The 12,256-nt window shown below is 49.6% G+C and overlaps 1 protein-coding gene across 2 annotated transcripts in view; it reads left to right on the forward strand.

Moving 5' to 3' along the window:
- Positions 1-8,432: 8,432 nt before the first annotated feature.
- Positions 8,433-12,256, forward strand: part of FRMD5 (FERM domain containing 5) — a 45,931-nt gene continuing 42,107 nt past the window's right edge. For both annotated transcript variants that reach the window (XM_040256643.1, XM_040256644.1), the window contains exon 1: positions 8,433-9,466. In XM_040256643.1, the coding sequence (XP_040112577.1) occupies positions 9,305-9,466 (162 nt within the window). In that variant the 5' untranslated portion in view covers positions 8,433-9,304. The remainder of the gene's footprint in view (positions 9,467-12,256) is intronic.

Consider the following 12,256-nt stretch of genomic DNA (forward strand, 5'->3'; position numbering starts at 1 on the left):
AGGCCTTGTTATGTACAAGTCCACTCAGCCTAAAGGAAGAAAAGGTTACAGGAGGCAGAGGAAGTTAGTTGGAAAAATGCACAGGGTCCTTATGCCTGTTATGTCTCTGGTTTTGATCCTCATAGTAATCCTTTGAGAGATGTAGTGTTAACCTTGTTTTGTAGCTAAAGAAACAGAAGCTCAGATAGATTAAGGGACAGGTCCAAGGTCACAAGCTGAGGACTGCCAGAGCAGAGCTTTGGCTCCAAGCCCAGGGCTTATCCTCAGTGAACCTTCCCAGGGCCCTTCCCCTCTCTGCTCTCTTTGCCTCCACCTCAACTCCAAGGGAATACAAGTGTTCTGATAGGATAATTGAAAAGGAGATTGTACCAGGACTCAGAAATCCTGGACTCTTTCATCACGGGATGTGTCCCACTCAGAATTCACCACGTTTGTTGGTAGTGGCCAATAAACAGTTTCCCACTAAGGGTCAGAGAGGCTGAGGGAAAGGTGGCAGGATTATGAGAACCAGTGAGGATGCTGAGCTTGACATGGCGCTCCTGACCCTGGCCACACAGGCCACTCCCCTTAACCCCAGAAATTCCTGGGCTTGACAAATAGCATGTGCATTTGTCCTTTGGGGAAAAAAAGACAATAAAATGTATTGTCAGTTTACTATCTTTAGGGTTGGGTGCAAGGGGATGTCTGTTGTTTTTTTTTAAGTAATTTGTTTTTTTAACTTGTTTTCTTGAAGTATAGTTGATTTGCAATGTTGTGCTAATTTCTGCTGTATAGCATAGTGATTCAGTTATGCACATATACATTCTAATTCATATTATTTTCCATTATGGTTTATCACAAGATATTGAATATAGTTCCCTGTGCTATACAGTAGGACCTGGTGTTTATGCATCCTGTATATAATAGTTTGCATCTGCTAATCCCAAGCTCCCAATCCGTTCCCCCTCCTCCCTCACCCTTGGCAACCACAGGTCTGTTCTGTCTGTGAGTTTGTTTCTGTTTCATAGATAAATTCATTTATGCCATGTTTTAGATTTCACATGAAAGTGATATCGTATGGTATTTGTCTTTCTCTGACTCCACTTAGTATGATCATCTCCAGATCCATCCATGCAGCTGAAGTGGTAGAATCTCCTCCTTTTATGCTTGAGTAGCGTTCCATTGTGTCTATGTAGCATGTCCTCTTTACCCATTCATGGGTCAGCAGACATTTAGGTTTCCATGTCTTGGCTGTTGTGAATAGTGCTGCTGTGAGTGTAGGGGTGCATGTTATCTTCTTGAATTATGTGTGCCTCGTCGCTCAGTCATGTCCAACTCTGCGACCCCAGCGACTGTAGCCCACCAGGTCCCTCTGTCCGTGGGGATTCTCCTCCAGGCAAGAATACTGGAGTGGGTTTCCATGCCCTCCTCCAGGAGATCTTCCCAACCCAGGGATCAAACTCAGATCTCCAGCATTGCAGGCAGATTCTTTACCGTCTTGTGAGTTGTAGTTTTGTACAGATATATGCCCAGGAGTGGGATTGCTAGATCACATGGCAACTCTACTTTTAGTTTTTTCAGTATTTTACATTAATTTATGTATTTGGCTGTGTTGGGTCTTAGCTGCAGCGTGCAGGATCTTTCACTGCTGTGCACAGACTCCAGTTACGGTGCATGGGCTTCAGTAGCTGTGGCATGAGGGCTAAGTTTCTCAAACCCATGTCCCCTGCATTGCAGGGTGAATCCTTAACCACTGGACCAACAAGGAAGACCCTTTTTTAGTTTTTTGAAGAACTTCCGTATTCTTTTCTGTAGTGGCTGTACCAGTTTACATTCCAAGGGAGTGTGTGTTTGCCCCCCCGATGCTGGGCTTTCCTTACAAATTATCTGACATCTGACATCATGTTGTAGAGAAGGCATAGTTTTATGAGAGGGTGTGTGTGTATATAAGAAAGAGAGAATATGAGCTTCACACATAATGCTGAGTTGTTGTTTTCTTCCCCCCTAACAAGGTTGGCTGAGTTTCCGTAATTCTATAACTGTGACATGACTAGTCCACTGAGATATTCAATACTGGCTGGAAAAATACAACTGAAACTTATTCAATCAGCAGCAAGAAACAATGACACTTCTAAGAATCACTTTACTGTAAAGGTGGCCTCACTGTAGGAAAGATGGGCGCGCTTGCTCTTCTTCAGGCTCAGCTCAGTTTTGTGTTTTTTTTTCTTTCTGGTAACTTCCCCAAGTACAGGGAATCCGCACAGGGGCAGGGGCGCCTTGGCTGTGGAAACATCATCACTGATAACTCAATAAGTCTAGCCCTCTCCTTAGCCCTGCTCTTTCGAGCTGACGGCCGCTTTGAGGGGTCTGCTCAGAGGATCTCAGTCGCCCCTGTGGAGTCTGGCTTGGGCCATCTGTGCTCACAGAACATGTAGCCCTCCCTCCTGCAATGCTGACCTGGGCACGGTGACCTCCGTGTTGCAGATGGAATGTGTTTGCCCTGCTCTGTGTGCAAGTCCTCTGCCCACCACACCATGTGGTGCCGAGCTCGGCCAGTCCTCGGACCCGAGTGAGGACTGCCAGTGGGGCTCCCTGAGGCTCCACGCCTCGCATCAGAACCTCAGATAGCTCTCCGCATCATGGAAAGCACCCCCACTCTCTCAGTCCTGCCTGTTGAGTGGGGAGGGGCGGGCTGTTGCTTCAAGAAGGTGCTGCGTTTATTAAGGACTAGCCGGGCAGGTGGCTGCAGGAGTCCAGGTGCGTGCCATTCCTTCTCCATCGGAACTCCGACTTCCCTCCTTAGGCCCCGGTCTCTCCCCCCAAGAGCCACATAGCCACTGGTGCCAGTGCAGTGCTGGGACCTCCTGGTGCCTCAGTCTAGATACCAAGTGCCTGCATGGGCCCCAGCCTTGCTGCCAAGCCCTGGAGTGTGTCTCCACTGAGAGTCAGGAGCGAGGGCTCCTCTCCGGCCCTGTGCTGAGCTGCCCGGCATTTCTCCATGGAGTTGAACATCGCCCCCCACCCCCATCTCCTCCTGGAGCGAGCCGGCTGCTTGTCTAGCTGCAGCCTCAGCAGTTCCTGGACAGATTTTGTTGGTTTACAACTAAGCAAGAAAAGTGGGCTCCTGGGCCCAGAGCTTGGCAGGAGTTCGGGCCCTTCAAAGAAAATGGAAAGTGCAGCGGTGAAGAAATCCAGTGCCCTGCTGGTCGCATCTGTGCCCCTCTCCTCCCTGTGCTCCAGAAGGCCCGGCCACTGGAGTGTGCGAACCGCAGGGCAGGACGGCGCCCCGGGAACTGATTTACACTTCCCGCTCCACGTGCTCTTGCCCCGGCCCTGAGAAGATGAGCTAACGTGGCTGTCCCCCTGTGACATTAAAGTGCTTTCTCTCAGCATCTGCTCCTGAACCTGGCAGCTGGCGGCGCCTGCATGCCCTTGGAGGACACAGATGAGAAAGCCAGTCTTGGGCCCACAAGAAGTGTAAAGTTAGGCCAGGACAGAGGCAGCGGTTTCGTCCCACCTCTGATGCCTCATCCCTCTGAGACCCCCAAGGACAACTCATTCCACTCTTGTTCCCTCCATCCTGGCATGACCTTTCCACACCCCTGGACTGTTGTGTTTTGGGGATGAGGGAGCTGGTGCCACCTTCTGCAACCCTCCATCTCCCCTCTGCCTTCTCGAAGGGCCATGAAGCCGTGGCAGCTCCCCTTAACTGCCTGGGACCCAGGATCTGAGGAGGTTGTGGTGTCTCTTGCCCTCTTCATGACTCAGGTAGTTGGCACTTACAGTCTGCCTGCCTTCCGGGTAAGTGGGATTGCACAGGATGAGGCCCAGTGAGTAGGGGGCTTTCTACATGTTAGCCCCTCTGATCAGGGTGCACCAGGCCAGAGTCCCTGGGATCAACCCTGTGATGGGTTTAAAAAAAAAAAAAGCTGTTCTCCTGCCCAAGGATATTGATTGTTGAGGCAGAAAATGTGATGAACCTTGAACAGGTTAGGTCACTGGCCCAAGCCTGCCTCCTGCCTCAATGCCTTCACAGGAGAATAGACAAACCGTGGAGAGCCAGACCAGGCACTCCAGGAAGGCGCGTGAATTCTCCAGACCTCAGAGCTGCAGAACGGTTCTGAGGGGCTCATGCATCATTCTGGGCACCGTCTAGACAGAATTAAGAGGTTGCCTGTCTGTGCACTACCATTTTTAAATATGTGTGTAGGTACTACTGTGGTTCACAAAATGTAAATTTATGTTTTAGATGGGTGCTTCATACGCTGTTTTGCCCTTACTCATGTCCTTGTGAGGAGAATAACCTCCGAGATTTAGCTGGATTCAGGTGCTCTGCCTCGGCTCGCATGTCCCGAAGATAAACGGCCTTGGGCTTGGAGCCCCGACTCTGTGACTAAACAGTAATCACCTGTCAGCGTGAGCGCCTGTTTCCCCGGTGTAATCAATGGCACAACATCCAGCTCAGAGCACCCGGGTGAGAGGAGCGCCAGGGCGACTGCGGCCAAGGGGAAAGGAGGTGGGCTCACTGGGCTTTGCCGTCCCGCCAGAGGAGAAGGCTGGCTGCCAGAGAGAAGTCCAGAAAGCCCCAGCTCAAGGCGGGGAGACCACAGAGAGGGACTCCTAGGACACAGCAGGCATCTGTCAGTGCAAGCCAGGAAGTTTTCAATCTCCAAACGCTAGGCCCTGCCGGAGGCCTGTTGTGGGAACCCACCACGAGCCCCACCTGAAGGTGACTTCCCCCAAAGGCCGCCTGGGGCCCGGCCACCAGCCACAGGCCGGTGCTCCAAGGGAGGGGTGACTGCCTGCCTGTGTGGCAGCTGCCCCAGTGCTGCCTTTGAGTCTCTGCTGGGAATTTAAACTCCGTGGGGTTCTGCTCTGAGGAGGAGCTCTGCCCACACCTCCCTTCTCCCCCTTCCCTCCAGCCTTGGAGACGCAGCAAGGGAGATGCTTGTCTTCATTAGTCTGCGCGAGTAGCTCAAAGCCATGTGTCCACCACAGGTAGGCTAGGCAGGAACCTGAGAGAATGCTCAGTTCATGGTGGGGAGCAGGGTTTTCACCAGATGCTGGGAAACAGAAAAGGACCCTTTTGTACTGATATAAAGGATGTACATGTGTGGCTGGTATCGTTGTTTTTTGTGACTACCTGGAGAAAAGCCAGTGCTTCCTTTATCTTCCTGTGAAGTGGAACAACTCCGAGGTTGGATCTACTGAACTTAATGTTCTTACCACCTAAGAGCCATACAAGTGTATTTGAGCCACCAACTCGTGAGAGTAAGTTGTTTTTATGGCAGACATGTTTCTTATTTAAAAGTCCATGTGATTTCTATCACAGAAGCACGATTTCCCCATGGCTGCCTGAGGCTCCTGCTAATATGGTGGTTGTGTGCAAGAAAGCCAACTTCTTCAGCTATTAGAACTCCCCCCGGGGCACTTCGTGGTGGGCCGGGGAAGTTAAGAATCCGCCTGCCTGTGCAGGAGACACAGGTTCCATCCCTGGTCCAGGAGGATGCCACACTCCGAGGGCCAGCTAAACCTGTCTGCCATGACTGCTGAGCCCACACACCCTAGAGCCCAGCTCCACAACAAGAGAAGCCACCGTAATGAGAAGCCTGCAGCTAGAGAAAGCCCAAGTGCAGCAGTGAAGACCCAGCACAGCCAAAACAAATAAATAAATAATCTAAAAAACTCACCCCAGGATAGACAGATGAGGGGTGTGGGATTAACAGACGACTATAGGGCTTCCCTCATAGCTCAGTTGGTAAAGAATCCGCCTGCAACGCAGGAGACCCTGGTTTGATTCCTAGGTCAGGAAGATCCCTGGAGAAGGAAATAGCAACCCACTCTGGTATTCTGGCCTGGAGAATTCCCATGGACAGCGGAGCCTGGCAGGCTACAGTCCACGGGGTTGCAAGACTCAGACATGACTTAGCGACTAGACCACCACCGTATATAAAATAGGTAAGCAACAGGGATATATTATATCTTGCAGAGAATTATACCCATTACCTTGTAATAACCTATCATGAAGTATAACCTGCCAAAATGCTGAATCACTCTGCTGTTCACCTGAAACTAACATAATCTTATAAATCAACTATACTTTGATAAAAAAAAAAAAAAAAAAGAAACCTCACCCCCAGCTGATCACAGTATAGTAGCCAGCTTGGTACAAAGGAAAATTTGTAGAGAAAAACGTTCATAATATGCACTGTCTCTTAGTATTCCATTTCAGTTGCTTTGAGAGAGAGAATAAGAACAGGACATGCTACATGAGATAGGTTTAAGCCTATTTCCTCCGTTTAAAAATGAGTTTAAGCTCTTCTCACCCTCAGGTGGATCAGTAAGAGTTGACAGCCCTGCCGACAATGACTGTTGTTCTTAGCATCCTTTGAAAGACCTGGTTTTATGGCCTGTCAGGCTGAAGTTCCAGGGTGATTCACGACAAGGCTCTGTTGTGAGAGTAGCTTTTTCTGGTGGGTGACCCAAGGATGTAAGAATGGGGACCGCTGCCTCAGGGCTGTGTCGTGGGAGGGAGCACGAGGCCCGCAGAAGAGGCGGGAGAGGTGCCCACGTGACACCACCTTTCTTAGCTGAGCTGTCCCCTCGCTCATCCTTCCAGTCCTGCAAGGATAAGCTTCTTAATATCCACGCTGAGAGATTTGTTATCCTGCCCTAGTTCTTTTTGAAAAGTATCGGGTGAGCTGGCAGAAGGGAAATGGTGAGGGGTAAACTATTTTCTTTTATATTTTTTAAAATGTATTTTTATTTGGCTGTACTGGGTCTTAGATGCAGCATGCAAACTCTTAGTTGCAGCATGTGGAATCTAGTTGCCCGTCTAGGGATCGAACCTGGTCCCCATGCATTGGGAGCATGGAGTCTTAGCCATGGGACCATCAGGGAAGTCCCTGAGGGGTAAGACCTGAAGAGGTCTTAAAGACCTGCCCATTCTTGGAGCAGGGCCAGGCCCTCCCATAACGCCCCATGGCCTTGGGCCTTGTCCCAGGTGAGATGGTTCGGATCTTACAAGACCACCTTGATTTCGATGCAGCACTAAACACAGGTCCACCAGAGACGAGCATCTTGGCTGAGCTGCGGAGACCACTGCGGAGAGGCCCAGAGACGCTGACTTGCAGAGCTCCTGCTGTCCTGACACTCACCTGCAAGCCATTCTCCTCCCAGCTCATCCCAGGCAGCTCCCTGAAGAAGAAGGTTATGGGTTTAGAAGTGAGGGACCTAATTTCCTGATAGTCTGTAAAACCTTCTGGCCACCCCTCCACCTGCTATTCATTGATTCAGCAAATAAGCATTGAGGACGTCCCTGCCATATGCCAAGCCCTGTGCTGGATTCTGGGGGTTGGCTTCTGCCCTCATGAAAACTGTAGTCTAGAAAGGGAGCAGATGATAAATCAGTAAACAAATAATGAACAATACACTAACAGGCTGGTCAGTGTCATGAAGGAAATAAACAGGATAAATAAAGGACCTATAAAGAGATGAGCAGGGGTCATTCTATAGGGGAAAGACTTCTCTGCACCAGAGACATCTGAGCTGAGACCTCAGGGAGATGAGAAGTGGAGGGAGCGCATCCCAGGCAGAGAGGATGCGAAGATGCAGAAGAGCCTCGGCTCAGGAGCAGAGAGACTGCAGCCGGAGAGGAGGGAGAATGGTTTGGGGGAGTTCAGAGAGGAGGCTGGAACCAGGTTATGCAGGGCCTTGAGGCCACGGTCAGAGTTTGGATTTTCTTCTGAGAGCAAGACACGCCCCTTGCTGACAGCGTTATGCAGGAGCGATAATGTAATTAAAGATCACAGTGTCCTTACTGCAGTTAAAAACTGTGAGGCTTATGTATATGTGCTGCTATAGGAAGAGTCACAAGAGACCATACGTGGGGAAAAAATCCCAAGAAACAGAACATAGAGAACAGACTTATGCATGGGAAAAGGGAGGAGTGGGTGAGATGCATGGAGAGAGTCACATGGAAGCTTACATTACAGTATATGAAATAGATAGCCAACGGGAATTTGCTGTATGGCTCAGGAAACTCAAACTGGGGCTCTGTATCAACCTAGAGGGGTGGGGTGGGGAGGGAGATGGGAAAGACGTTCAAAAGGGACGGGATATATGTATACCTATGGCTGATTCATGTTGCGGTTTGACAGAAAACAACAAAATTCTATAAAGCAATTATCCTTCAATTAATAAATAAAATATATATATTAAAAAAAAGAGAAGATGTGTATGTATATATAGGCTTGCCCAGGTATAAAATATAACTACATTAAGGATACACAAGAAAAGAAGAAAGAGGATCCAAGTTTGAGATGAACTTTTGGGACGAGAACTTCTAACATAGGTAATTTCAGAACCTCTCCTGAGTTGTGACCTACAATTTGAAATACACTAAGTGAAGTCACAGATAGCACTTAAAATATCAACCTACATCTTGCATAGTAAGGAGAGCATTTTGTGAAAGTTGTTTTAATTATGTGTGTAGATACGTAACACTTGTGTATGTATATAAGTGACATGTACACACATTCATGTACATATGCGTACATGTGTTGGCTTGCAGTATAAAATGTTTTAAACTAAGCGTTACAGTTGGGAATGTTTGAAAAATATTTCTTATCATGGTGGAAAAGTTGAGAAATGTGACTTAGTGATTTTTCACTAAGTTTTCTTTACTTCTGTCTTAGTTTCCTCATCAGGCTTCTCTTCCAGATAATCCTCTTCAAATTAAAAAGAAGAAAGTCAAAACCAAAAAAAAAAAAGAAAGAAAGATACCCAAGAAGCTGGTGAGGGGTTGCTCCTGGGGTGGGGAACTGTAGCACAGGGTGAGTGAGGTCCAAGGGAGACTTCCTCTTTGTAGCATATGCTTTTGTATGGTTGAATATCTTACTATGTGCCTGCATTACTTATTCAGCTAAAAAAAAGAAAAAAAGTTTGTCTAAATGGTGGTCACCCTGGCCGCCATGTGGAGCGAGGGCGAGCCCAGAAACAGAGGACCAGCTAGAAGGCTCTGGCGGGGGCCGCGGTGAGAGATGGTGGTGGCTTCACCTGTGGCCTTGGTGATGGAGATGGATACAAGCTAGACTGAGCATGTTCCGCCAACAGTCGCAAGGAAAGCTGTGTGCGTTAGAGGTGGGGACTGGGTCTGCCTGACTCTGTCTGCCTTATCTTTGTGGAAGGAAGGGTTCTTGGGCTCCTTCCAGATATTAAAAGCTTCAGAATTCCCAAGACTGTTGAATCCATCACAACGTGGAGGACACGGTTATGGACATGTAGCCCTTTCATATCCTCATGCAGCTGTCACAAGTGACCTTTAATGACCATCAAAACACAGCTACACTCCTTTTCTCAGTGGAGCTTGCTTTCTTTGCAGAGAGATGCCAAAGGCCAATACCTGTTTGACCTTCTCTGCCACCACCTGAATCTACTGGAGAAAGACTATTTTGGGATCCGCTTTGTGGACCCTGATAAGCAGCGGGTAAGTCTATATTCAAAGCACGGATTGGGGAGAGGGTCGGTCGGTAAGCCTGAGGCACTGTCATTGATGTTCAGAGCGTAGTCTCAGGAGTCAGGGAGCCAACTGGACCCTGCAGTCGGACATCATCTCTTCGGCTCATATTGTGAGACCTGGAACACCCCGCAACAGAGCTCACCTGGCGTGGTCCATCGATTGCTAGACACTGCAATGGCAACCTGGAGAGCTGAAGTTGTTGTTGTTGTTCAATTGCTCAGTCGTGTCCGACTCTTTGTGACCCCTTGGACTGCAGCACACCAGGCTTCCCTGTTCTTCACTATCTCCCGGAGTTTGCTCAAACTCACGTCCATTGAGTCAATGATCATCCAACCATCTTGTCCTCTGCCAACCCTTCTCCTCTTGCCCTCAGTCTTTCCCAGCATCAGGGTCTTTTCCGGTGAGTCAGCACTTTGCATCAGGGGGCCAAAGTATTGAAGCTTCAGCTTTAGCATCAGTCCTTCCAGGGAATATTCAGGGTTCATTTCCTTTAGGATTGACTGGTTTGATCTTCTTGCTGTCCAAGGGACTCTCAGGAATCTCCTCCAGCACCACAGTTTGAAAGCATCAGTTCTTTGGTGTTCAGCCTTCTTTATGGTCCAGCTCTCACATCCATACACAACAAATGGAAAAACCATAGCTTTGACTATACAGACCTTTGTCAGTAAAATGACGTCTCTGCTTTTTAATATGCATGAGAGCTGAAGAGATTTGCCCAAAGCTGCCCAGTTAGAGGCAGAGCGGCTGGGCTGGTGTGGTGGCTCCAGAGCCCAGGTCACAGGCTGAGGCTGTTCTGAACCTTCCCTGGTAAATGGGCACGCTTGCCTTGGTCTGGTTAGGAGGGGCCTTGCCTGAGTGCCACAGCAACCCTCTCCGGGCAGGACGGAGGTGGAGCCCAAATGACACAGGCTTTTCGGCCCTTGCAAATCCTGCAGTTCTTCTTCACCTTCCAAAGACAGTGGCGTGTGAAGAAAAAGGGGTAAAACATATCCTGTTCAAGGGTGAAGGGTGTCCTGTCCATTGTTTTTCACTTAGAATGTGTTTGAGGAGAATAAGAGAGTATGTTGAGATTGCTGCTGCTGCTAAGTCGCTTCAGTCGTGTCCGACTCTGTGTGACCCCATGGATGGCAGCCCACCAGGCTCCTCCATCCCTGGGATTCTCCAGGCAAGAACACTGGAGTGGGTTGCCATTTCCTTCTCCAGTGCATGAAAGTGAAAAGTGAAAGTGAAGTCGCTCAGTCGTGTCTGACTCTTCACGACCCCATGGACTGCAGCCTTCCAGGCTCCTCCATCCATGGGATTTTCCAGGCAAGAGTACTGGAGTGGGGTGCCATCGCCTTCTCCGATGTTGAGATTACAGAAATTTAAAGCCAAAGGAGACAGAGAAAAATAAGGAAAAGGAGAAATAAACTTTGATGGAGTGGCTGCTGTGTGCCAGGCTCCACGCTGGGCACACACCTAGACCTTTGAGCCGATGGATGTTGAGCACTGAGGTGTTGTTACGCATGAAGCTGAGAGCTTCGCATAAGTTACTGGATCCTTCCCCTGAATGAGATGCATCCCGGCAGTTGACCATCCACTCTCCAGACGAATGAACAGTCCTCCCGACAGGTTACCTAACTTGCCCAAGGCAAGTGACAAAGCCGGTCTCCTGCTCAGACCTGCCTGATGCCAGAGCCTGTGTGGTTTCTGGGGTTCCCTGCTGAATTCCTGCCCTATGGCCTCTAAAGTGACCTGATTCCATCCCTTTGTTGAGGGTTTAAGCCGAGCAGGGAGGCTTGCAAGGCTCCTTGAGCATTGTGAGGAAGTGGACCAGTAGAGAACTGTCCTTCTGTATCTACTGATCACAGTAGAGACGGAGGAGGTGAGCTCCCTGGCTCCCCCTAGACCTCTTCCCCTGAGCACCAGGGAGGCACAACCTGATGCTCACACCCATGCCATCCCTGCCCACTCTTCAGGGGTTTCTGTAGGGTCTGGGATTCCTCTGGCCACTCTTGGACGATCTGCCCTCACTCCCCATCCCCTTTTGCGCCTCAGGCCCTGGGCTCATCCTGATCTCAGCCTGTCCTTCAAGCCTCCTGAATCTTAAGACTGCACCACACCGGTCCACTCACCCAAATACAGGTGGAAGCTCCCGTGTCTGAACCTTCTTTTTACTCTTCTCCTAACCCCACCTCCCCAAGCCAGTGTTATCAATTTGCTAGTGATTCTGGGACCTGGATTTAGCCAGACAGCTGCAAAAGGTCACCCTGGCCCTCACTATATTTGGGGGGATGCTCTCAAGACTTTTCTGCCAGACCCTTGAAGTGTCTTAGACAAGCTTTCCACTGCCTGCCCACCCCTCTGAGTCTCCTCCAGCCTCACTTCTTTCAGGAGTCTCACTCCAGTACAAACTCCTCTCCACTACTGCCAAGAGGAATAGCCTCTTGCATTCAGCCTCTCTGCCTTCTGCTGCTAGGGGAGCTGTCACTGCACTTGGTTGTGTCGTTGCTGTTGTGTCACTCGCTCAGTTGTGTCCAACTCTCTCCGACCCCGTGGACTAGAGTCCACCAGGCTCCTCTGCCCATGGAATTCTCCAGGCAAGAATACTGGAGTGGGTTGCCATGCCCTCCTTCAGGGCATCTTCCCAACACAGGGACCGAACACAGGACTCCTGCATTGCAGGGGGATTCTTTACCATCTGGGCCGCTGGGCCGCCGGGGCAGCCCACTGCCCAGTCTATCTCCCTTTGTTCATTCTAATCTATGGGTCCAGTGC

This window comes from Oryx dammah, unplaced genomic scaffold, assembly GCF_014754425.2.
Source record: "Oryx dammah isolate SB20612 unplaced genomic scaffold, SCBI_Odam_1.1 HiC_scaffold_16, whole genome shotgun sequence".
Taxonomy (NCBI): Eukaryota; Metazoa; Chordata; class Mammalia; order Artiodactyla; family Bovidae; genus Oryx; species Oryx dammah.